This window comes from Salarias fasciatus, chromosome 23 (genome assembly GCF_902148845.1).
Source record: "Salarias fasciatus chromosome 23, fSalaFa1.1, whole genome shotgun sequence".
NCBI classification, from domain to species: Eukaryota; Metazoa; Chordata; class Actinopteri; order Blenniiformes; family Blenniidae; genus Salarias; species Salarias fasciatus.
The window spans coordinates 4,639,409-4,664,029 of NC_043766.1; the positions used below are offsets into that span (position 1 = coordinate 4,639,409).

General features: G+C 41.3%; 3 protein-coding genes across 4 annotated transcripts; 1 reads left to right on the plus strand and 2 right to left on the minus strand.

Moving 5' to 3' along the window:
• Positions 1-1,347: 1,347 nt before the first annotated feature.
• plcxd1.2 (phospholipase C, X domain containing 1, tandem duplicate 2) lies at positions 1,348-5,177 on the plus strand. Its single transcript, XM_030083760.1, has 6 exons — positions 1,348-1,580; positions 2,546-2,682; positions 3,299-3,427; positions 3,586-3,741; positions 3,820-4,003; positions 4,700-5,177. Exons 1-6 carry the CDS (start codon positions 1,499-1,501, stop codon positions 4,963-4,965), a joined length of 954 nt encoding a protein of 317 aa, XP_029939620.1. The 5' UTR covers positions 1,348-1,498; the 3' UTR covers positions 4,966-5,177.
• gtpbp6 (GTP binding protein 6 (putative)) lies at positions 5,163-10,650 on the minus strand. 2 transcript variants are annotated; one of them, XM_030083759.1, is made up of 10 exons: positions 10,180-10,576; positions 8,375-8,512; positions 8,233-8,303; positions 8,003-8,133; positions 7,863-7,933; positions 7,623-7,781; positions 7,312-7,520; positions 5,698-5,846; positions 5,467-5,619; positions 5,246-5,372 (listed from the first exon to the last, which is right to left on the minus strand). In XM_030083759.1, the coding sequence occupies exons 1-10, from the start codon at positions 10,574-10,576 to the stop codon at positions 5,246-5,248; spliced, it is 1,605 nt and encodes a 534-aa protein (XP_029939619.1). The 2 variants fall into 2 exon arrangements, with proteins under 2 accessions (XP_029939618.1, XP_029939619.1); XM_030083758.1 differs by having other exon boundaries at positions 5,163-5,372; positions 7,312-7,781; positions 10,180-10,650.
• A 1,327-nt stretch (positions 10,651-11,977) lies between these two features.
• On the minus strand, positions 11,978-24,323 carry LOC115381591 (NLR family CARD domain-containing protein 3-like). Its single transcript, XM_030083081.1, has 19 exons — positions 24,190-24,323; positions 23,368-23,498; positions 22,238-22,434; positions 20,802-22,098; positions 20,154-20,639; positions 19,642-19,815; positions 19,392-19,565; positions 18,638-18,811; positions 18,371-18,544; positions 18,103-18,261; positions 17,550-17,711; positions 17,252-17,304; positions 16,641-16,765; positions 16,326-16,372; positions 15,530-15,747; positions 14,450-14,718; positions 13,764-13,877; positions 13,231-13,369; positions 11,978-12,964 (listed from the first exon to the last, which is right to left on the minus strand). The coding sequence occupies exons 2-19, from the start codon at positions 23,481-23,483 to the stop codon at positions 12,666-12,668; spliced, it is 4,377 nt and encodes a 1,458-aa protein (XP_029938941.1). The 5' UTR covers positions 23,484-23,498; positions 24,190-24,323; the 3' UTR covers positions 11,978-12,665.
• Between the last annotated feature and the right edge of the window lie 298 nt (positions 24,324-24,621).

Consider the following 24,621-nt stretch of genomic DNA (forward strand, 5'->3'; position numbering starts at 1 on the left):
TACAGTTTTAAAATCCTGGTCCTCAGCCCCCCCTCCCCATCCATCATGTTAGATGATTCCCTCCTCCAACACTTTCTGCAGAGCTTGATAAAGAGCAGGTCATTTGAGTCAGGTGCGTCAGAAGAGGGAAACCTTTAAAACATACTGGACAGGGAGCCTGGACTGGGAAACACTGGTATAGACTATTTTAATGAGCTACTCCCCAAAGAAGATAGCAGAGACAGCTTCTTCTTTTCTCGAATCAGTCTGTATCTGCATCTTCTCTGTTAACTGACAAAGATTTCTACAAGCTCCCCTGACAACCTTGCTTTTTTTTTTTTTTTTTTACTACTAGGCAAATTTAAATAGCCCCTCCATTATTCAAAGGCACTGTGGCACAAATTCCACAAGGTCGGAGCCACACACAGTAACAGGAGCTTTCCCTGGTGGAAAGTTGTTTCCAGTGATGTAAACAAAGTCTGATCAGGTCACTGAAGTCACGCTAAAATAAAATACAACAATAAAACAATGACTGATCCTAGATTTTAGCTGTATTTTTGACCATCGCACGACTGAGTGTGGTTGACTTGTCCTGTATAAATTTATGGAGGACCGAAACTGCCATATTTACAAATAAATACAGACATATAAAAATGGGTCGGCATTGTTGTATTTGTTTTTAATGATGGGCAGTTTTAGCCATCCATAATAAAAAGCAGTACTCAGCTTCAGCTGTTTGCCAGTTCAGAAGCACAAACACAAAGCTAAGCAGCTTACATTAATAAACAGAGTCACCATAATGGTTTCACTTATATGTACTGTAAAAGGAAAACAAAGTATGTGAATGAGTGAGTGAGTGAGTGAGTGAGTGAAGCTGCTTCACTGTAAAATGGTCCAGGGTGGCCTGAACAGCTCTAGTTGTAACTTTTATTATTAAATACAATAGTCTTGTCAATAAAAGTTAAATTTTGCCCCAATATGTATATTTGGAAAAAAAAAAACCTCCACTTATATTACAGAAAAACTAAACCCATTCTAACCAAGTTAAAATAAGCAGATCATTACCCTCTTAAGTTTGCCATGTGTGACTGAAAATCTGATTTAGAATTCACGACACAACAAGCAAAAGAAAAAGAAAAGAAAAAACTTTTTGAAGTGATTGAATCACTTAAAGACTGTCGCGGGGCTTGACGCCTCTTTAAAACATAAATTTACAGGATAACTACCGCGCCTACTTGAGCTTTTAAGTAACGCAGGTGTGTCTCTAAATAAAGCACGTGAGGCAGCGGATCGTCACGCGCCGCTCATCACAAACCAGGAAACTCTGAGTTTCCCGTGCTCCTCCTCCTCCTCCTCCTCCTGCTCCTGTCCGGGGCAGGGGCCGGTCACAGCTCGGTACCTGGAATCAGTTCGAGAAGGAAACGCGCTTCATCGGACCTGGCATGACTTGAGAAGTTCGGTCGGACTCGGAGCGCAGCCCCGGTTTCTGAGCCACAGGTCCGCGGGCCTGCCGGGGACCATGGACGACGGCAGCCAGGACTGGATGTCGGCTTTACCCGAGGAGCTGTGGGACCTTCCGCTGACAGAGCTGGCCATACCCGGTACAGTCTGCACTCACACTGCGCCCGCAGAACCAGAACCAGAACCAGAGACATAAACACACTGCTGCGTTTTCCCTTTCATCCACACTTTTCCGGTCTGAACTTCATCTGAAACTTTACCCGAGTTTGAAGTAACGAATTCATCAAACTTCACTCTTAGTAGGTTTGTCATTGTAGTTCCATTGCTCAAAACAATGAAGACAGACTGAATGTTCATCAATTAACACACATCCATACTTATTTATGTGCAGATGTGTGTGTGTGTTATTTGGTGCAGGTCTAACAGGTGTGAATATTTTTATTTTAAGTTGTGTTCTTTATGTATACTATCATTTGTTTTGTTCACTTTTCATTATGAAACTTGAAAATCAATTCAAATATTGGGAGATCACCCCCCATGCTATCAGATAAGAAAAAAAAAATACATTGATTTGTTTATGAGTAAAATTTGTTGCATCGTTACTTGAGTATAGTGCTCTTTCCACCTGTAAGCCTTTCTACTATTCTCGTGTGTTTTCACACAAAAATACTACAGGCCGTTATTTAAATTTCAAAATCAGCATTATTTGCAGATTAATGAGAATACGTTTTTGAATTCTTTAGCAAGCTCCACCATTTTTCAGAGGAATTTATTCTCTGTTTTTTCTACGTTTCTATATCCAGAAAAGGCTTTATTTATATTTTATATTTTATATTTATATAAGCATTGGATACCAACAACACTGATTGAAAGAATGAATGTCTGAATGGAAAATTGAATTAAAATAAACTTATCCAACTTCACCTGCACTGAAATGCACAAATAGATTGTTTTATGTCTCCAAATTGCTCATGGTTTGGTTTTTCCTGTGAGCATTGCCCATATGACTGTCAACTGTTTCCTGTCCAGTTTTTACCTCTTTGTGTTTCTTCTTGTGGGATTGTTTTTGAGGTTGATTATTAATATCAATGTGCTGTTCACACAGGGAGCCACGACACCATGAGTTACTGCCTGGACATAAACTCTCCTCTCGTCAGGTCCGAGTCGGACTTCTTCCGACTGCTGGACGGACTTTTCTACTGCATCACCAGACCGACCATTTTTAAATGGGCCACTACACAGGTACACAGGAAACAACAACCTGATCACCAGCAGGGAGTGTTTTACACACCAGAGCAAGTTACTGCTGTGGATGTTTTTATACTCAAAGGATCTCTTAAGTCTAAAGATTGAGGAGATAAATCTTATTTGTGAGTTTTTATTCACTGAGAACTGGATTATTCCGGATTATTATTTTTAATGGAGATTAGAGGAACAAACTGTGATTCTTCCTGATGGGTTTATTATTATAAGCAACAGCTTCCTCACATGGTCAGCGTTGTGTAGAGATGTTAAAATAACTTCTTTCTTACGAGACAGTGCACTTTGTGCAGGAACATAATCAGCGTTCCACTGATCCAGACTTCACCTTCAGGAAAAACTTGTTTTTGGTACTTGATACATTTGATGCCAGTATTTTCACTTCATTGTGGAACAGTGGTTTCTACTGTAGCCTCACACTGAGCATATTCCTGGTTCAAACTTGCAGGCTGTGAGGGCACACTGAATGTGTTCCTCCAGGTGAATGGAGGTAAAGGTAAACTTGAGTGGATTTCAATCTGTCACAACTTCAGCCTGACTAAACTGGATGGAAGATATCCAAGTGAGAACACTGGCATGTGTTGTCTCTTCCCCTCAGGACAAAACTATTGAGGAGCAGCTCTCCATGGGGATTCGCTACTTTGATCTGCGTATAGCGCACAAACAGCACGACTCATCCAGCGACCTCTATTTCACACACGTCATCTACACACATCTCACAGTTTTGGTAAGTTCAACTCCTTCCATGACCAGGATGCAAGTTTTTCAATGAGCTTTGATTCCAAAACTATTTGACTTGGAGTTTAGTGAGTTTCACTCAGCGTCCAGCATTGAGAGATAAGGTGTGTGTGAGAAATTGGACTGCCTTCCGTCCTTCCTTTCCAGGAGACACTTTTCTCTGTTGCCACCTGGTTGAACTCCCACCCCAAGGAGATTGTCATCCTCGCCTGCAGCCATTTCGAAGGGATGGACGACAGATGCCACGAGTCGTTTGTTTTCTCCCTGAAGAGGCTGTTTGGCTCCAAACTCTGTCCGCATCAGGTGGGTTTTCCCTCCTTGTGCAACCAATAAGTGGTGTAAAGAAACGCAACCAAACACTTGACCGTGTCGAACACACAGGAGTCGGTCCTGACACTGCGGAGCCTGTGGGCATCCAGGTACCAGGTCATCCTGTCCTACGAGTCCCCCGTCACAGAGAGACATCGGGAGCTGTGGCCCGCCATCCCTTACTGGTGGGCGAACAAGTGCACGGCACAAGGGGTGATTGATTACTTGGACTTGAAGAAAGAGCAGGGCCGACCCGGTGAGTTTGACTTGACACGCAAGGCAGTGTTTTCTGGTCTGGACCAAAGTTGAAAAAAACATGGAAAAGTCCACCTGCAGGTCTGGCTCAGAGCTTACGTTGACAATTTCTGCATTAAAGCTGAAGATGGAAACAAAATAACCTGATGGACAAGTGTCGTGATGGCACAGCAATGCATTTTAGATTAGTCTGGAATGTTTGTCTTTTAAGAAGCAACAACAACAAATGTAGAAAGCCAGAGAGGTCACACTTTAGAAGTGCAGCACTTTAATCATGTGTATGGAGCTGTACTCTCCAGTGAACTCCATCTGCTTGTTTCACATCTCTGTGCGGATTAAAACAGTAGAACTTCCACAGCAATCATGCTGTGGTCCATTTAGAAGAGACCAGTGTGTTTTCATGCACATGCTCGTGGCATGTATGAACTGAATGATCTGTTTTGGAAACATTGCAAACCTTAATATTTTTTCCTCTTAATTCACATGGAGATTCAATTCAGATGCAAAAAACAGACTTTTATGGCCTTCATCACAAATTCAGTGTCTAGATTTCAGAACACTGATTTACTGCAGTTGACATTGAGAACGCAAGTCATGACAATTTAGTGCATTTACAGTCTACTAGCTTCATAGTGACATGAACAATAAACGAAGTGGCAATTTTCATGTTAATTGTTTGATTTTTCTCCTGTGTCAGAGGGTTTCTTTGTCTCCGGCCTGAATTTGACAGCTGACAGACAGTACATCACCAAGAACTGCAAGGAATCCCTGCGGACACTGACATACAGCAACTGGGAGTATTTGAGAAAATGGGTTCAGCAGCAGGCGCCGGGATCCAAGGCCGACAGCCTGAACATCATCGCTGGAGATTTTGTGGGTCCGCTGCCTCTCTGCTCCATGGTGATTGCGCTGAACCAAAAACTCCTACAGACGCATTCCAGCCAGATGAAGAAACACCAGTAAAATGAACTTTGGGATCTTGACACAGCTGCTTTATACCTTTTTTTCCCCTTCTTTTTTTTTCTCTGGAATCACATAAGTTATTATCTCATTTAAGGGAATTTGCAGTGTTGGTATTTCTTCAAGTGTTTGCTCACCCTGGAAGAGTTTGAGTGTTTAGTTCACCTCTTAAGTGCAATCAGTATATGTTTACAATAAAAGAGTTCACTCCATTACTCATTTGTACCTCGTGATATTTTACTTTATTGCACAGTAAACGGAGCCTTTTCAGAAGCAGGATTTGTCACCTGCCTCCGAACAGCTTCTTGTACCGCCCGTAGGCCGCCGTGCTGATGATGACGCTGACGAGCGCCGAGCCCTCGTCCGCATTCACCTGCACTTCCTGAACAGTGGCCTCCTTATACAGCCAGCTGCAGAGGAGGAGGAGGGGGAGGGGAACACGTGTTTACTGTGTTGCCCTAAACGGTAAAGAGCAGCACAAAGAAATGGGCCTCCAAGCCTTACCTGAGCTGATTGGTGCTAAGGTTGACCTTAAGATCAAGGATTTGTTTCCCAGTGGACTTTATAATCTCCTCCTCCACGACTTTGGTCAACTTGTCCAGGCCTCGCTCCTCCAAGGCTGAGATGGGCAGAGCGCCGGGCTCCAGACACTCATAACTAGGATGTGCAAGTCAAAAGGTCAAAATGTTTTATTTTATAGGCTTATTGTCAATGGTGAGTTTGAAAGTTGCTTACTTGTTAATAAGGTCAGTTTTATTGTGAACTTCTATCATGGAGCTCAGCAGCTGGTCAGGGATTTGCAGGTTCTTCAGGACGTTCAGTACATTTGCCTTCTGGTTGACCGTCTCTGGATGACTAATGTCTCGGACGTGAACCAACAAATCCTAGAGGATCCCAAAAAATGAGTCAGAAACAGAACTTTGAAAACGCACAATACATAACATTTAAGTACAGTCACGTATGCACATGGGAGTTCACTTTGAGTGTTTTTTCTTTCACATTCCTTTCTTGTATTGTTTAGCTGCAATGTTCTTGACAAGGTTGTTCCATCGTGTTTGAACAAGAAATGTTTTGCATTGCACTTTAAATAGTCAACGTGCCTGATGCAGACCATAAAGTACTTGACTAGTAAAAAGAAAATACTGAAGCCAGCGTGAAAGCAAGCTGAGAAAGAATGTTTTGTAACTGCTTCACTGCTTCAGGTAAAAAGCAGCCATTGATACAGGAATGAGAACCGACTTTGGTCTATTGCATGACCATTTTCTTTGAATGCAAAAAAAAAGAAAAAAAAAAAAAGGCCAGGAATCATACAAAGAGTTAAAAAAAAAAATCTCATGCTTAAGCCAGTTATGATTTATTTATTTGAAGTGTGCACTTAAATGATGACCTGTGGCAATTCCTCTTTAGGCACATCTAGTTGTTTGTTTACCAAGAGCATGGAGGTTTTGGATAATCAAAAACAGCCTTTATCTAATACACTGAACGACCTGAGGTCTGTGATCTCTCCTTTCAGTACCTTCCTGCACTAATTTCTGACTGAGGAGCTAAACTGTTCCTGATCTTTGGTTCCTGCTCCAGTCTGTCAGCGACAGTTTTTGTTGTCCCCACAATCCCTAGAGACAGATGATCTCCACAGTCTAGTCTGTCAGAAACTAGTTAAGATTTACAGAAAACAGGTTAAAGAAGTTCCCCTTGCTAAAGACAATCATCATAATCTGCTCACTTACTTTTCTCAAAAATTGTCTTAAAAAATATATAAGTTAATGGTTAAGTTAGTTAGATTGGTAGATATATAAACTATATGGGCCGGTGTTCATATTCAGGGTGTTTTTTTTAGGTGAAAATTCATTTCAAAGTTAAATTTAGTTTTCAATACAGACATATATCTAAATCTGTTTTACCCTCTATTTTAAATGCCACACCCACAAATCAAGGGGACTTTCAGAAGAAAAATTTCTGGTTTTGTTAAAATATGCCACACGCAAAAGCAGATTTTTTTTTTTTAATGGATTTCAAATAAGCCGCCTGCACTGAGACAGTCATATTTATTCTTGAATCCATGAAATACCTGACATATTTGGCTAAAGGTAAAACTGGTTTATTTGATGTTAATATGGACCCCATGAATACGTGGGACCTGGGAAATCTAGAATATTCTGGAAGACAAAATATCTGTCAGACAAGATGGTGCTGTGCTGTGGGATCTGTCCTATGGTTTGTTGGGGGACGAAGCACACATATGAAAAGCAAAAGCTGCACTGTGGCGTGAAGGATGCTTAACAAGAAGGATTTGTTCCGAAAAATAAAAAGTACACACTGAGCGTGTGAAAAGATGACCTGGCTACGTACTGAGTGTTTGATGTCTTCCAGGGTGGCAGAGAAGGAGTCAATGAGCTGGTGGGGAAGCTGCGACAGGAACCCAATGGTGTCCACGTATAACACAGTCATGCGACAGGGCAGCTGGCCGGCATGGACTGTAACGTCGAGGGTTGCAAAAAGCTGATTCCTGGGCTGCAGGCCGCTGTCCCCAGTCAGAGCTTTGATCAGGGTCGTTTTTCCTGGACAAGAAAGGGCATAAACAAAATAAACACATAAGAAAAATGTTCCAACATTGAAGACATTCGCACTGGGTTCAGGGTGACGTCTGTCCATTCTCTCACCACAGTTAGTATAACCCAACACCGAGATGACAGGGAACTCCTTGTGTTTGCGCTGAGATCGCAGGAGGTGCCTCTTTTTCTGAAGTTTCGCTAGCGCTGAGCGAATCTTCATCTCACGCTCTTTCAGCAGCCGCTGCTGGACCTCATACAGAGTCTCACCTGCAGAGCAAAGTGACCTTTTCTAAGAAGGACAGCTCAACAACAACGCACAGGGAGAAACGTCTTCACTGTGAATGTTACCTGAACCACCGATGTATCTTGATCCTCCACCCTGTTGGTCCAAGTTGGCCATTTCATTTTTTAACCGTGACCTGTCATCAAATTACCAGGTGTCAAACAACACTACAGCATGGTATTTGGATTTTCAGACAGTTGGCTACCTTAACAAAGGCATCTCTGCCAGTGAGATCTGAAGCTTGGCCTCTTTGGTTCTGGCGTTACAGCGGAAGATGTGGAGGACTATGGAATATCGGTCAAAGACTTTTACACCCCACGCATCCTCAAATTCCCTCTAGATAAATTAAAAAAATAAAAGATAAGCAAAAGCCATCAGTGCATGAAACCTTTGACTCTCCATGGCCAGACTGAAAACGAGTAAGAACCAGCTCACCTCAGATAAAGGGGATAGCCGCTCAACATTCATGAAAACAGCGGTGATTCCTGCTGTTTGCCTAATTTTCTCTGAAAGGGACAAAACACGGACACTTTATATACAAAAATACACAATGACTAATTATCTATAATCCTGGTACCTGTAAGAAGCTGGAAGTTGCCTTTGCCAAATATCTTCTTCTTCTCTGGTGTCTTGGTGGAGAGGATGATCTTGTCGACCACTCTCCAGTTGTCCAACGTGTTCACAAGACCCACAGCCTCGGCCATCATCAACTCAGCTGCAAAGGTAACAATGGAAAGATTTTAGGAAGACCTACTGTGCTTATTCTCTGGACATTTTAAAACACAACTGCAATAATTGTATAAATGAGATCTAAAAAATGATGAAGAAATCCATATTTATGTCAAAGTAGGCCCTCATCCAGTCACTGGGATCAACACAATAAGCTGTTTTATGCCTTCATAAGTGCCCTAACTGAAAGCCGATATGGTGCCTGACCAGCTTCCAGGGAGCATTGTTATCAATAAAACCAAACCTGCAGACATGTGGGACTGAATGCTTGTACTTTGACACTTGCCTTACTATATTGCTGGATTTTGCAAGGTATACGAAAGGTGACTGGTGTACATACTCTACTCCTTTACTAAGTTTAGAAGTTAAGCCAAAATTCCAGTAACATGCCATAGTTTCAGCAGTATACAAAGTTAACCATGCTGTGCATCTGTGGATTTCTGTCCAGAGGGAAACTGTAGCTCAGCTGGTAGAGTGGCCGTCTCACAAATGTTCGATTCTCCATCACCGCTTGCTGCAATGTATTTCGATGAACGTAGCATCTTGTATGACAGCCACTTCCATTTTACGTGACTGACAAGGTGCTTTTTATTTACAGTTTGAAAGAACTTCGGTACTATAACAGGATTTATGATACAGTTTATAGCTTGTTTACTAGATAAAATAAATGGCTTGATGTGACTGACATCCGTGCTGGTAAATTGTTGTAGGCTGTCAGTTTTTAGAACATGTGCAAGTTCTACACTTCATCAAAGCTCTAAAATGTGTCACTAAATTGTGTTTGTGTTCTCTCTCTTTCTCTCTCTCTCTCTCCCCACAACAATGTTGCTTAAAAAGTGATACAATGTTGCCAACTCAGGAGAGTTCTACATGACATCACCTAATTTGCATATCCAGGTCCACTCAGACAACTACGTCATTAAAAACCGATACATTGTTTCCAATTCTTCAGTCAGGAACCTTCTAAATGACATTAAGCTACAGAATGTAGGAAGTACCGGCGCGTCACGTGACATGACAGAGATACGGCCGTAGAGAGCCCAGTACATTCAAAAGCAGCTTTTAAATGGAAGTACAGGCATCTATTGATATACATCTATTGTGTGTTATTCTTTTACAGATGTAGAAATGCTGTCTACAGCTACAAATCAAATTGGATCTTGCCTCATATTATCACACGGCAACATTTGATTATTTTAGATTAATGTAGCATTTCCTGTTTGTAATTTATTCTATCAAGTCTTCATTCTTTTCACTAATCATATATTCAGTTTTTAATAAATAAGTGAACATGCATCTTAACGTTCCACAGAGGATCCAAAATGTTGGACATATGTAAACACGTTGTTTTAAGTAATGCAGTAGTTACTTTGCCAATTATTACTTACTTTTTAAATATTATAACTCTGTTACTAACTCGGTTTTCTGAAGAAATAACTAGTAACTATAACTAATCACTTTTTCGACTTTACTTGTCCATTTGGTTACAGGTGTAGACTGGAAATTGTAAAATGTGTCAGAAAGTTGCAGTGTGGCACCTGCAGAATGGCTCAGAGTTCTAGAATCCTTACATGCCTCCCTGGAATGAATGTCCCATGCAGGACAAACTACATCTCAATGATGTGTCTTAGCATTGCACTCTGGTGTTTTTACCAGTGGTCAGATGCTGCTTCCTGTGTCCCCACTTCACATCGGGGTGGACTATAAACACCCTGTGTTGTCCTTCTCCCACGATGCCCGGAAGCCCCTGCTGCTGGAACAGCTCCTCCACCTCGCTGTCCTCAATGAAATCTTCATCCTCCTCATCCTCCCCGCCTGTGGCCAACCCGCCGCCGCCGCCGGGCTCGTCTGGCTCCTTCAGTCTGCAGCCAGAGGTAACGAACGTGCGAGGCTGCGGGACACGACACGGCTCGCGTCCGTCCGGGCGAGTGGCCACAGCTCCCCGGGGTGAGGGCTGGAGCAGCCCGCAGGTCGCCCTCTGACGGCTCCATGCTCCGGGACGCTGCTGCAGGAGCGGCAGCCACGAACGGATCCTCCTCAGTGGAGTCATGTCTCCACAGGACAGAGACACAACACAGCAGCGGTCACCTGCTCACGAGACGCATGCAACTCTGCGGCTGACAGTTCAAGTCCTCCGCTTCTTGTTGCTCCATAAAGGAGCACTGACAGATCACAGTGCCCCCTGCTGCAGCGGAGGGTAACACCGTTTCACCATGATTTATTTTTTTTAAAAGACTCTGCTATCACATATGAGGTTACTCAAAGATGTTCCATAATCTTTGAAGATATTTATAGCATTCCTCCACCTTTATATCATACCACTTTTTGTTATGTCACGGGCAACAAGAGTAGTACTGTTGCATTATGTTTTAAAAAAAGTTCATTTTTAATTCATTTTAATTCATCAATAGTCTCATAAAACAGAAAACTGTAAAGGATAAGACCATGTAGACATGTAGGGCCCCCTTCCTCATTTGCAACCTGCCAGCTAATTCTAACAGAGTATTATATATCTCTCACAAGTTCCAATAGGAAGTAACCATGTTTCAAACTCAGGTCAACTTTAAAGGTGCATTAAGGAGTTTTACAACCTTAAAAATACTTATTTTCCACCATAAATATGTTACACATTTTTAATGATGTGTACAATGTGCCCTGACATATTCATTACAAGTCCCTCTAACAGTGCTAAATTGTCACTTGAAAGTTGCAGTGCCGGTCCGGCACCAGCATTTTTTTGGGGAGAATTTGAAAGGAATGACGTAATGCGCGCTCCGGCTCCTTGAGTTTCGATTTGTCCGCCATTACTCCGCCAGATGCTTAGTGAGCAACAACTGAGCAGGAGCTTCCAGAAAGTAAGAAAAGACTGGCTTCTAGCACTGCCACAGCTCCACATAGACTCCACCAGGTAAAAGACACTTAAATCTTACTTGAGCGCTTCTAAACGAGCCAAGACGGAGTCCCCCTCTTCCGTGCACGGGAGCCACAGGGACGAGTTTTTCACTAAGCTGCATTACGCCCAAGGCCTGCAGGGGGCGCTGTTTTGCATAAAACGTGCAAACTAGTTAAGGCACCTTTAAACACTCTAATCACAATAACATTAAAAAGTAACCTAATTTGTTAGTATAATGGGAATATGTCCTTGCTGCACACATTTGACACATTGTCATATTTTGGCCTTGTGGTAGTGAAAAACAATTTGTAGTCCTCACAATGTCGCGTGACATTTTAACAATATTGCCAAACATTTTCATTCCTGGTTTTTGTTGAAATAAAGGGACATGTTTAGAATTGTCTAAAAATCAGCAATAAGCCATATTTATAAGGGTTTACTGGTCCAGGCCACTCAAGGTCACGTTGGATTGTATGTGGCTTTGGAAAAAAACAAGTTTGGCACCCCAAAGTGTGTGTTAGGATGTATTTTTATTGTAGCTCACAATAGGTTGCTTGGTTTCTATTTAAAAGGTCTCTACAGGATCCACTTTAGATCAGCACAGACTTAAAAAAATATATATATATACAAAACACATTAGCACAGCTGAAATATTTCCAGTTAAAAAAATATTACAGTGAACTATGTCATGACACACGTTACCCGTTAAAGATTCAAATGTAGTCAAATCCATGAACATTTGTTTAGTTTGATGAGACGTGGTTGGCAGCTGCCATCAGGCCCTGATTGCATATTTGCCCTGAAATTTATTTAATGTGTGTGATGAGTTGTACTGCAGTACATTGTGAAATGGACAAAATAATAGAAACACCTGTAAACCAGTTTAACTTGCAGCCAATGACCGACTTCAAAACTCATGTATGTCACACTATTGGATTTTAAATAGCTTTAAACCTAAATTCCCAGTATTTCATCTTAAAATAACAATATTTTACAATCATTACCATTAAAATACACTTGCACATGGCTTGAGAGAACAGACTGCAGAATACAGCCACAGTTGAGAATTAATGAATTAATGCATTGTCATTTTGTTCTTTCCTTTCAGAAGTACAGAGCAAGACACGGTAATCCTGCATTTTACCACCCAAGATAAGCAGAACTGATCTGTGTTCTCAGTGAAAAGTGCACTGAAGTCAAGCTATAGAAGACATGACTGTTACCATGAACAATTTCACTCATCACATCAGGCCAGCTGCAGGTCTTCAGAAAGGTGTCTGTCCAACTCACAAAGCTCCCTAATAAAAACAGAACAAGCAACATTTCCTTTACGATGAACCATGTCAACCAAACCTCGAACTCCATCACTTCTGTTTCTACTTTGGACTGAATCGCTCTCTTGATCATTTAAAACTCCTTCGTGCAAAAGTCTGTCCAGCAGCTGCTTTAAATTGTCTTCACTCAATCTTTCAATAAGCTGTGCCCTCGCTGAGTGCAGCTTCTTCTTCGGACATGGACTGAAGATATCCTCACTCTGAAGAGCATCTGACAAACAAGCAGAATAAAAGCCTTGTTAAATATATTTTAAATAACTGTACACAAGTGCACATTAATGCCAAATTTCTGAGACTGAATAAGTGTAAACTTGACGTTCAGATAGAGAAGCACATTTCTGCCACCTGTTACTGAGAGACTTGTTGGTTTAGTTGCTCATTCATTCACATGGTAACACACACCCCTTAATTATATCCTCTTTCTGTTGGTGTTTTCTTTTTCTTCAATCAAGTGAAGTGGTACTGAAGATGGATTACCGGGCAATGCGACATCATGCTTCCACACGTCCTCTTTTTCGTCTCGGACCACGAGGCTTACTTCTTTTTTGCTTGCAGGAAGCCAGACCTCAAATGTTGGATGGTAGTTTGGTCCATATTCTGTGTCAAAATCTGCCCCCTAAAATACAATAACACAATGTTAGTAAGTACACTCTCCAAAATCAATACATCAAGTACAACCTCTATTTGGCATAATGTGACCTCTCTTAGCCCTACGCTTTCTTACCTTTCAGTTAATAACTCTGTTACAGCTATTGAATCTTCTGGTAGTCCAGACAAATAGATATTATGTAGTTTAACAACAAAAATTGTATCTAAGGTTGCATTTATAATGCTTCATAACTATTTACAGTGGTAGACATTTCATTATATTTTTAAAAGGATTTAGCTTTAATAGCTGCTTTTAGTGGTTTAACCTTTTTTTTTTTTTTTACATGATTCTCTTAAAACTGAATTAAATTCAGAACTAAAACTCCGCCTTGATAAACATTGAAAGAATTTGAAATGCTCACCCTGGGTTGGATTTTGAGGGCTTCCGGACACTGAAGAGTGTATCTCTGCTCTGGGATGAGTTTACAGTTGGACGGTGCCTGGATGTACTCAGAATTCTCCTGCTGTGCGACCACCTTGAGAGAAAACAAAGGTTGAAGAAAAGAAGTGAAGCTTTGTGACTGAACTGACATTATTTATAACAGTAAAAGCTTTAGCTTGCTGGAGGAGCTACACTGAGCTTCACTACATGTCACTGGCTCTGTCGCTCACTCGCCTCAGTTCTTGGTCTGAGGCTTGTGGCCCCATAATGTGGATTTATGACTTGGATTTATTGGATTGTTGCTTTCTGCATGTATCAGATCCAGCCTGAACCAGGAGTTGTATCCTTCCCCACAATCTGCAACCAGTATTTTTATCTATAATCTGTTGTTTTTCCTCGCAGTCTGTCTTTTCTTTTTCTGTCTTTTCATTTCCCAACTGGAACTGGAACAGCAGATATTCTCCACCTCTGAGTCTTTTTTCTGCAAAGGTTTCTTCCTGTTAAAAAGGTTGTTTTTTTCCTCTTGTCTTTTCTTATGTTTGCTCAAGTGGAATTGTTGGGTTTTTCTCAGTAAAAGTGCGTTGAGATGACTGTACTGTGTTTGTTGCTATATAAATTAAATGAAATGGAATAAGTACAGCAGAAACATGTCAGGAGTGTCTTCACCTCTGGAACAGGGATGTTGCTCTGCAGCAGAAAGACAGTGAGGAATTTCTTCTGTGCCTTTGGTTTTGGTGGTCGGTGGAACAGTAAAACCTGAGACCGGACTGTTCTCCTGTTGTACCAAAGGTTCTTCCAATGGACCCAAGCCAGACCAAAGAAGGATAGGTGGGGGACTCTGACAATCACATGACTGTCTGTGATCTCCAGTGGCCTGATGACACCAAGCACGCCTTCAGCGATGTGAACACAAACAAGGCCATCGAGGTTTGGAGCTGTGAAAACACAGAAATCTTTCACTAACAGGAGGATCGGTGCAATATCAGACTTAGTAAATAATTACTAAGCATTCTAGGTGTTGAAAACAATATTTACTCAATTTAATTGATTCTACTGACATTTGTTAGCCATCTCATCCAGTCATCACATTCATCAAATCCAAGTGTAAACTGCTCGAATTTATTCTTTTTCAGTATGTAAGGCTAATAAAAAAGGCAAAATAAGGATTTACCACTTTTTCACAGAAGAAGAAAAAAAAACACTGAAGGGGATCACAATCCAACAATGCATTAATACTGTAGATTCAAAACGCAACAAGATAACAGTTTAATTCAACTTTTTGAAGAATAAAGAGGAGACGTTCCATACTGCTCATTATCAGCAACGCTGACAAAGAAAACCTCTTATTGTGAAAGGTCTGTTTTTGATCCTTCGACGTCTTCCTACCACTGTGAAGCAGAATTCACCAAGCGTTGGATTGTTCACCCACTAAAAGGGAACGTGGGCTGGTTTACACCGTTGTAATGCAGGTTAGTTTTTCCCTACTGATGATGTGTTTTTGCAATAGCAATTTAAGACTTAAGCTGAAAAGAACTGTACTGGACTATATAGTGATAATTTCAGCACTACCATGATAAACCACATACTGCATCCATCAGCACAACCTGGTTTCAAAGCAGATCAGAAAAAAGTCCTGCATTTAATGTTTTTAATCGGCTAGAGTCCTACATCAGAAAAATGATACACCTATTATTATGACTTTTCCATCTCAGTCATCCTTATATAGTCTATGCAAAGTTTACTCACAGTCTTGTGTTTGAACATGAGGGAGGCGGAGCTCACGGACTGCAGCTTTCTCAGAGCATTCAATACTGAAAAGCGGCCCTGCGGCTCTCAAGCCGGCAGACTCGAGAGAACGTTCATCCCACTGGACTGTGCTGTACAGCAGGACGGCCTCCTGAGACATGACAAACACCAGTCCGGTCTGATAACATGGGAACACACCTGGACCAGGACACTCCAGGCTGCAGGACACAGAAGAACGGATTACAAACTAATATCTCGGCTGTTGACTTCAGCGTGTATTAATTTACATTCATGTGTGCTATGTGATTTATTAGAGTTTCCATCAATGGCGTGCCAGGATTGAAATGTTTTTCAGTGAAAGCTAAAGAAAACAAAAAGGTGATTGAAATGAAGAGTTCAGTTAAGACTAGTTGGTAAAAGTAAAAGAGCTTTTCCTTCCACATTCGAGACACTTCAGCATTTCAGGTTGATCGGTGACAATAAATTGCATCTATAAGTTAATATGTGTGAGTTTCTCAGTCTCTCTCTGTGTGAGAAGTACAGGAGTGTTATAAGTGAAGGTGATGCACAGAGCTGATCTGTAAAGCAGTTTCACAAATCAATAGCACGGCATCCTGATAAGCCCAATTGGAGGAATGCTATTCCTACTTTTTGAGTCCATATTAGATGGTCAGGTTAAGAGACAGCTGTCAAAGAGTGGAAGAGAAGAAAACAAAACAAAGAAAAGACAATAATGTATATTTGTTAAAATTATTTTGCTGGATTTAAGCTTCTTTTCACTCGGTGACTTGGTTACCTGTAAAAAACCTTAGTAGACCTTAACCACAGCTCAGTTCCACCACCCTGAAACAAAAAAAGACACAACATATTATTGCTAATTACTGAGATATATTTCTACTTTTGAGGCCAAAGGCTGTGATGATCAACACTTGAAATCAATAATGTCTAAAGTGATTCCAAAGGACATAATGAGTCAAACACATGAAGTCTTTATTTTCTGATGACAAAATTATATTGATATGCTCCATGACATTCAGACCTTGGGAGTAATATTGGTACAGGCTGGCAGATAGGCCACAATTGATATTTCTGTATCGATATTTGTAATTACCTCCAAAGTGCGTGGTTCAGTCAGGCCTTCTGGACACTTGAACTGTTGCAGGCTCTCCTGCCCTGGATCGTAAGGATCACCGCTGGTCAGCCCACCTTTAAGTATGTCCTCACTGTCAGTGCTTGCTGTCGAGGACAATTAGAGTTATTAGACTGAAAATCAAACTCACAGTCTCACTTTTGACAGGAGCAATGATTTTATCAAGTCAGCCTTTCCTATTAAAAAAAGACCAAATCACTGTTGTCACATTATGGCAGCTGAACAAAGTCATATTCTGAAAATCAAATTTAAACTAATACAAGGTGAAAGATCAAACTAAATGTGTGTGTCACTGCTTCAAGGTTGCTCCAGCTAAAACCACAATTCATCCATACCATGTTTAATTTATGATTGCAGTAAGACATCAAAATGAGCTGTTTCCCCTTTATTCGTGAAGGATATTAACTGAAGTACTGACTGTTTACATCTTGCATGTAATTTAGTAATGCAATCTATGAAATGTGCAAAAGTGAAATTGTTCGGGCACAGTAAAAGCAAAACGCTTCACAATAGTAGAAAACACTGCATTTAAACTTGTGAACTTCCACCTCTATTTGACTGTGAGCACATACTTTCACATTCCTGATGTGTGCCAGATGGAAATCCCCTTTCTTGGTCATCAAACCTGTAGGAGACGACAAAAAGAGCAGTTATTCGTTGTATCACCATACTTGAAAATCCAGATTACATTATTTCCTTCAGCTTCAACTGATAGTTCCAAACCACAAGTGATATATCCCTCTAACCAGGACTCCCCAAAGTATTTATCACGATATTTCGTAGGATCAAGGTCCTGAGTTCTTCTCATGTATTACAGCAGCAAACAGTACAATAAGGGATTCCAATGTAAATCTAGTGTTCCAACATTACTGAAAGTCTGACGGTCCAGGTTCATCACTGAAGTGTCCCAAATGTCCTTTGAACTGGGCAGCATCGGGTCCTGGAGGCTGTAAATCCTGTCCTTTCAGCTCGTCGACACTCATCTTTTGATGGTTACACAATTTCAGAGGTGAACCATCAGCATCAAAGATCCTACAAAAAGACATACACACTTCAATTAGAGTCATTAACAATAGATTTGCGCTAGGAGACACTGCTGTTTGAGGAAGGCATAATAAAGATTTTAATGAGACACTTATGTCTATGCATCTCCAAGCACAAATCAAACATGAGGTGACTGATCTTTCAGGTCCAAGACCAAGATATGTCCTTGATGTCGAGACTGAGTCACACTGGTACTTTTTGGAGCTTAAACATACAAAACTTAAATGTGCTGCTTAAAAATATTTAAATATAGAAATTTACCATGTAAATCTGTCTAGAGTTTTTCTCTGAATGTATAATACATTCACTGTCATAAATACAGTATATAGGCCTAAAATGATAGCTTGTATACAACATTTCTAATTTCCTTTCAACTGACCTCAGAGTGTGCAGTTTAAAACCCAGATTATCCACAAAGTCAGACAGTTCTGAGTCCTGCAGGTCATTTTTTCTCAGGTCCAGACGTCTCAGATGGGATGGGTTGGACTTTAAAGCCGAGACCAGAGAGCTGGCGTCTGAAAGCTCACATCCTTTGAGGCTGAAGTCACAGGATAAACATTTTATTTTTTTTACATTATTAGTGCACACAAGGCAGTTATGAATCAAGAAACACCATCTGCTGAAAAGGCAGATGACAAAAGGTTGACCTCAGCTTCTCCAGTTTACAGTGGGAATTCTTTAGTCCGCTACAGAAAAGCTTTAAGCCGAGATCCGTCAGCTTGTTGTTGCTCAGGTCCAGGTCTCTCAGGTGGGAAGAGCTGGATTTCAGAACTTCGGCTACAGAAAAACAGCTTTCATGTGTGGCACGACACTTTGCCAACCTGGACAAAGAGGTGTGAAATAAGAAAGAGGGAGGGATCAATGTTCGTATCTAGATTTACAAATATTTCAGAAGGAAGGGAGAGACTTCTTACTTTAGAGTCTCCAGTCCAAAGCCTGGATCCAAAAGGAAAACAAACAGCTTCCTCACTCCCACGTCGAGCAGCTCGTTGTTACTCAGGTCCAAGTATTTCAGACGGGAGGGATTCGACCGCAGAGCCGAGACCAGAATGTCACAGCTGTGCTCCGACAGATGGCAGCCCTTCAGACTAAATGAAACAAACATACATCATTTAAATCTATGCAACTACCTGAGTCATTCTATCAACCAAAAAACTGGAAACTATGCCACAATAGAAAATAAATCCTTCTGTGCTTGAAGAAACCAAAACAAAATTCCAGTTTTAGTTTAACAGAGAAAAATACTATTAGTTTTTACACAAAATAAGTTAAATCTGCCAATGATAATGTCTTTTATATGCTGGCAAAATGTGGCCTCAGCATATTTCACAGAGTAAGAAGAACTACAGGGACTACTCAACTATCTGTAGCACATAAAGTTTGGTTTTTTTTTCAAATGCCCTAAATAATTTGCAAAGTTGGAAGTCAGTATTAGATACAGGTGACCTTTGGGCGCTCACTCAGAAACCATCGACTCTGGAACAGTCAGTAACTATTGTGAGTGAACAGTTCATCACACAAGCTACATTTTTTTTTAAAGCTGCTTCTTACAAAGAAGACAGTTGGTGAAAACAAAAAAAATGTGTTTCATGTTGAATGAATGCACTTTCAACATGTGTGAAGGCCTAACATAGAGCAGTGAACTTATTGTTTTAATGAATGTTGTGCCTCAAACTCTCCAGTATGCAGTCTGAACTCTCCAGGAAACCACGGAGCTGTTCCACTCCTGTATCTCCCAACGTGTTTCCACTCAGGTCAAGAGTTTTCAGGTGGGAGGGGTTGGTCCGCAGAGCTGAACCCAGAAAGCCACAACCAGCTGGTGTGATTTCACACTCGGCAAGCCTGTAATGACAAAACAGAAATAATGTGAGGGAGATTTTAAAGAAAATTTGAATCAGCTGTAAAAGTGTGCACTGACCACAGAGCCTCCAGTTCGCAGTTGAAGTTCTCCAGGCCATTAGACAGCAGCAACGCTCCTGAAGTCTCCAGATAATTTCCGCTGAGGTCGAGCTTTCGGAGGTGAGAGGGTTCTGAGCTCAAAGCGTCAGCCACGACACGGCAGTGTACGTCTGACAGCTCACAGCCTGAAAGTCTGTGGTGGCAAGCAGAGTAAAATCAGGTAGTTTTTTTAATTTATAGATCAGAAGTGTCAACAATCACACATCATCATTTTCCTGTTCCAACACGATTGAATCGGATGAGTGCATCAACATGAAGCTACACAGAAAGCATGATGACAAATCCAACAATTTAAAACTATTCATTGTTTTTAAATTTCAGATTTATCCAAAATGGGACATAATTTCATAAACGTGCGTTTTCTGCCCACTGAGTGTAGAAAGAACACCTATCAAATATTAATAATACAATATTATTTTAAAGCTCCCTTGAACTGAAGTAGCAGCAGAAGACCAATAAGAGAGCACCTACCGAGCCGTCCTGCAGTTCCTCACAGCAGGAATCAGCCTTTGTTTTCCTTCTGGAGATGTTCTGTACTTCCTGAGGTTTAACTCATCCAGAACCTCCTCTGACATCTGCAGCATGTAGGCCAGAGCTGAGCAGTGGATCGCACTGAGTTTCTTCCCCAGGCTGTTCTCCGACTTCAGGAACTGTTCGATCTCCTTGTGTATTGAGAAGTCGTTCATCTCCAGCATGCAGTGGAAGATGTTGATGCTTCTGTCAGGATTGTCATCACTGGTGTTCATTTTCCTCAAGTTCTTGAGGACTCTCTGAATGGTCTCTGGGCTGTTATCTGCCCGATCCAGCAGACCGCCCAAGAGTCTCTGGTTGGACTCCAGAGAGAGGCCATGGAGGAAGCGGACGAAAAGATCCAGGTGGCCATTTTCAGATTGAAGAGATTTCTTTAAGGCTTTCTTCAGAAAGACGTCCAGAGACATATGGTGGAATCTGGTTTCATTTTCGTCACTGTCATCCTCCTCACTGCCATCCTCCTCACTGTCATCCTCCTCACTGTCATCCTCCTCACTGTCATCCTCCTCACTGTCATCCTCCTCACTGCCATCCTCCTCACTGCCATCCTCCTCACTGTCATTTTCATCATCATCCTCCTCATCATCCATGAAGTCTTTCAGGACTTTGGTGTTCCTGGTGGTGTAACAGTGGAACATGTAGACTGCAGCCAGAAACTCTTGAATGCTCAGATGAGCAAAGGAATAAATGGATTTCTGGAATAACACGGACTCTCTCTTGAAGATCTGAGCACAAAGTCCAGAGGACAAAAAAGCTTCTTTCACATCAAGTCCAACCTGCTCCAAGTCTTCTTGATAGAACACGATGTTTCTTTTTTCCAGATGTTCATATGCCAGCTGCCCAAGCTTCAGAAGAACATCTTTGTCAGCCCTCAACAGCTCCTGTGGACCAACCTCGGGTCCCTGAACATACTTGAGTCTCTTCTTGTTTGTCTGAACAAGCAAAAAACCGGAATACAGGTCAGTCACGGTTTTGGGCAGCAGCTGTTCTCTCTGATCCGTACTCGACATGTCCTCCAGAACTGTAGCAGTGATCCAGCAGAAGAGTGGGATTCTACACATCATGTGGAGGCTGCTGAATTTCTTAATGTGATGAATTATGCTGGCTGAGACCTCTTCAGGGAATCTCCTCCTGAAATAATCGTCTATCTGTGCATCAGTGAAGCCTCGCAGCTCTGTGACTCTGTCAACATATGAGGGAGGAATCAGAGTTGCTCCCATTGGTCGGGAAGTGATCCATACCAGAGCTGATGGGAGCAGATTCCCCCTGATGAGGTTTGTCAGCAGCACGCTGATTGACAGCTTCTGTGTGATATCAGTCACTACCTCAAAACTGTCAAAGTCCAGTGAAAGTCTGCTTTCATCCAGGCCGTCAAAGATGAACAAAAGCTTACAGTGAGACAGACTGGCTGCTGTGATCTTCTGCAGTGCGGGATGGAAAGCACCAAGCAGTGTGAGAAGACTGTACTGCTCATGTTGGATCAGGTTGAGCTCCCGAAATGGAAACAGAATCACCAAGTCGATATCTTGGTTCGTCAAACCTTTTGCCCAGTCAGAGATGAACTTCTGCACCAAGAACGTCTTTCCGATGCCGGCAATGCCAGTCGTGAGAACCAACTCGATGGGTTGGTTGTGTGAGGCTTTAAAGATGTCAGAGTGCTTCAGTGGAGCCTCATTGAATTTCCTCATCATAGAAGCTGTTTGAAGCTGCCTGACTTCATGGTGGGTATGAACATCTTCTCTTGGTCCATCGATGATATAGAGTTCGGTGTAGATCCTGTCAAAGAGGGTTCTACTCCTTTCGTCTGTTCCTTCAGTTACACAGCTATATTTTTGCTTCAGACTGTTCTTGTGTTCATCTAAGACACTCAGCTGGCCACGATCACCTGGAAGACAAAAAAATATAGAAAAGTTAACCACCTTTTAATAAACTGGCATATTGGCTTTCATTATCCAAATATGCAGATAGTAATGAAACAGAAGGATGAGAACAGAGTCAGAACTGTAAACATCAGAGAAACATACCAGATTCTGTTCGGGGTTTCTTTCCACACGCAGGACAGGAGAGGTGTCCTGCTGAATCAGCCTCATGTCGATGTGAGGTGATGCACTCTCTGCAGAACCAGTGTCCACAGCCAGCAGAGACCGGGTTCCTCAGGACGCCCTGACACAAAGTACAGCCCGGCAGAGGCGTCTCCGCGGAAACATGACTCCTCTTCTCTCTGACATGATGAGAACATTTCTTTTTCAATCAAACATTTCAGCTGGAGTCAGTAAGGTGCCAACATTTTGCATCCCATTGCTTTCAGAACAGTTAACACTCTGAATGTTTTACAAGAAGACCCCTTATAAATACATAGATCAGAAGACGTAGCACCAAAATGATAATCACCATAATAGGTTTTTGGGGAAATTGTGTCAAATAAAGGGCTCTTAATGAAAACCTGATGCTATGCTGATGCTGTGTTGTTTTTTCTTTTACTGATGTGTCCATATGTTGTCCTGATATCTCATACATGCTGTCTTAAGCTTCTGATTCATCAATAAATTGCTCCCTGGGGACAAATAAAGTGTCTTTACTAGACTTCAAAGGCTTGAAAGTTTCACCAAGCAAATACACTCTATTCTGACCTTGTCCAGCATGCTTAGACAAGATGCATTGCTTGTATATTTTCCTAATTATATACTTCATAATTTGTGAGTAAATGATCACGTTAACAACAATCACACAACCTTTCCTCAGTTTATCAGATTTTGCAGGTTGAAAATGGGGATTTAGCTTTCAAAAACCAACTACAAAAGTAAAACGATCATACTTTGTGTTTGTTGTCTTCTTTAGGTGCGGTGAGTGGCTTTCTTTATATGATCACCTGCTTTTCACCGTCATAGGCCTACAGGAAACCTTGAGACTATTTGAACTGTAGCCAGGGAGCAACAATTAACAGTTCAAGAGACATAATAACACAATGAAACATTAATGTTGGATTTGCTTTTCAAAGACCAACATCCCTCTTCCTCTTCCATATCTCTTAAATTTAGAACACAAGACTTTTGAGTGCAACATTACTATTTAAAGTATTGATCTTGTGTATAAACATATATAACGTAAAACAAACCACACCGAACACCATCCATGTTGTGAGCCAGTGTCTTACGTGAAGCCCGAGCGGACAGGTTCCTGACCAAAGCCTGGAGGCTGGTCTATGGACTTCTCACACGCGCTACTGGATGCTGAGCACTCATCAATACCAAACTCCTCTGGGTCACTCATCTTCTGGTCCTTTTTCTGGAAGATAAGTCACATATAACTTTATAATCAACATAAAGCTGTCTTCCTAACACAACCAGGTTTTCATTAACATTTAGCTTTATTTACATAGCGCCAAATGACAGGCACTTCGAAGCACTTTTACAGAGAAAACCCCAACAATTTCACATGAGAGGGCATAAAAGGCTGGAAGAAGCCTCTGCAGAAGCCAGGCTCAGAGGAGGTGAGGGGGGAGAAGAGGAAGGAACAGGACAGCCAGGCTGCAACTGGCCATCAAGGGTGAAAATTATATATATATATATATATATATATATATATATATATATATATATATATATATATACATATACATATATATATATATATACATATACATATACATATATCATTATTATATATCATTATTATTATTATATATTATAATATATATTATAAAAAAGCAAACTGTATTTAAAATATAAGTAGTTGTGCTTTGTTCGTCCATATCCAATAATGGATGGTTTCGATCTGTTTCTAGAAAAGACCGAACAGATCTGAAGCCATGAAAGACTCGACTCGACATCTCCGAAGTAGAGTCTGATCTAAGTTCACGAGGCGACATCCAACACCCGCTAAAGTGCTTTTTCTTTCTACAAGATGATGCTGTTTAAGTTGATCCTGTAATAACTATTCTGATAGTAAGCATATCTTTGGGACTAGGAGGATTTACCTTTCTCGGTGTCTCTGAGTTTTTCGTATTTCCCGCTGCGGGGTAATGTCGGACTTAAGGTCGGACTCCAGAACTGTCGCAGATGAAAAATAAAAAAATGGTGTGTTTGCACATATCACGGCTTATGCCGGAGGCTTCAGGGGTGGGCGGGAACTCAGTTTTCTATTAAAGCAGAGGCTAATAGCAGCCAGATTGCGGTCCAGATCCGGGACCAGACCTCCATACGAATCCGGAACTACAGCCGAAACAATGAAATATAATATTAAAGAAAAAAATATCCTATTCTCCACAGCAGCGCTTCGGGGGCCGGGAAAACATTCACACCACTGTGACGAAAACACCTCACGTGATGTCAATCGGCCAATCAAATCCGAGCATTTCATTACTCTCAGGTGAGATGAGACGTGTATGTAAAAGAAAAAATTAACACGG

Coding starts and splice junctions, on each gene's coding strand:
- plcxd1.2 (XM_030083760.1), top strand. CDS start 1,499: ATGGACGACGGCAGCCAGGACTGGATGTCGGCTTTACCCGAGGAGCTG. Junction 1,581..2,545: donor GACAGAGCTGGCCATACCCG/GTACAGTCTGCA, acceptor CTGTTCACACAG/GGAGCCACGACACCATGAGT. Junction 2,683..3,298: donor TTAAATGGGCCACTACACAG/GTACACAGGAAA, acceptor TCTTCCCCTCAG/GACAAAACTATTGAGGAGCA.
- gtpbp6 (XM_030083758.1), bottom strand. CDS start 10,576: ATGACTCCACTGAGGAGGATCCGTTCGTGGCTGCCGCTCCTGCAGCAG. Junction 8,513..10,179: donor GAAGCAGCATCTGACCACTG/GTAAAAACACCA, acceptor TTACCTTTGCAG/CTGAGTTGATGATGGCCGAG. Junction 8,134..8,232: donor GGCTATCCCCTTTATCTGAG/GTGAGCTGGTTC, acceptor TAATTTATCTAG/AGGGAATTTGAGGATGCGTG.
- LOC115381591 (XM_030083081.1), bottom strand. CDS start 23,483: ATGAGTGACCCAGAGGAGTTTGGTATTGATGAGTGCTCAGCATCCAGT. Junction 22,435..23,367: donor CCTGTCCGCTCGGGCTTCAC/GTAAGACACTGG, acceptor TCATCATGTCAG/AGAGAAGAGGAGTCATGTTT. Junction 15,748..16,325: donor TCTACTAAGGTTTTTTACAG/GTAACCAAGTCA, acceptor TGTGTCCTGCAG/CCTGGAGTGTCCTGGTCCAG.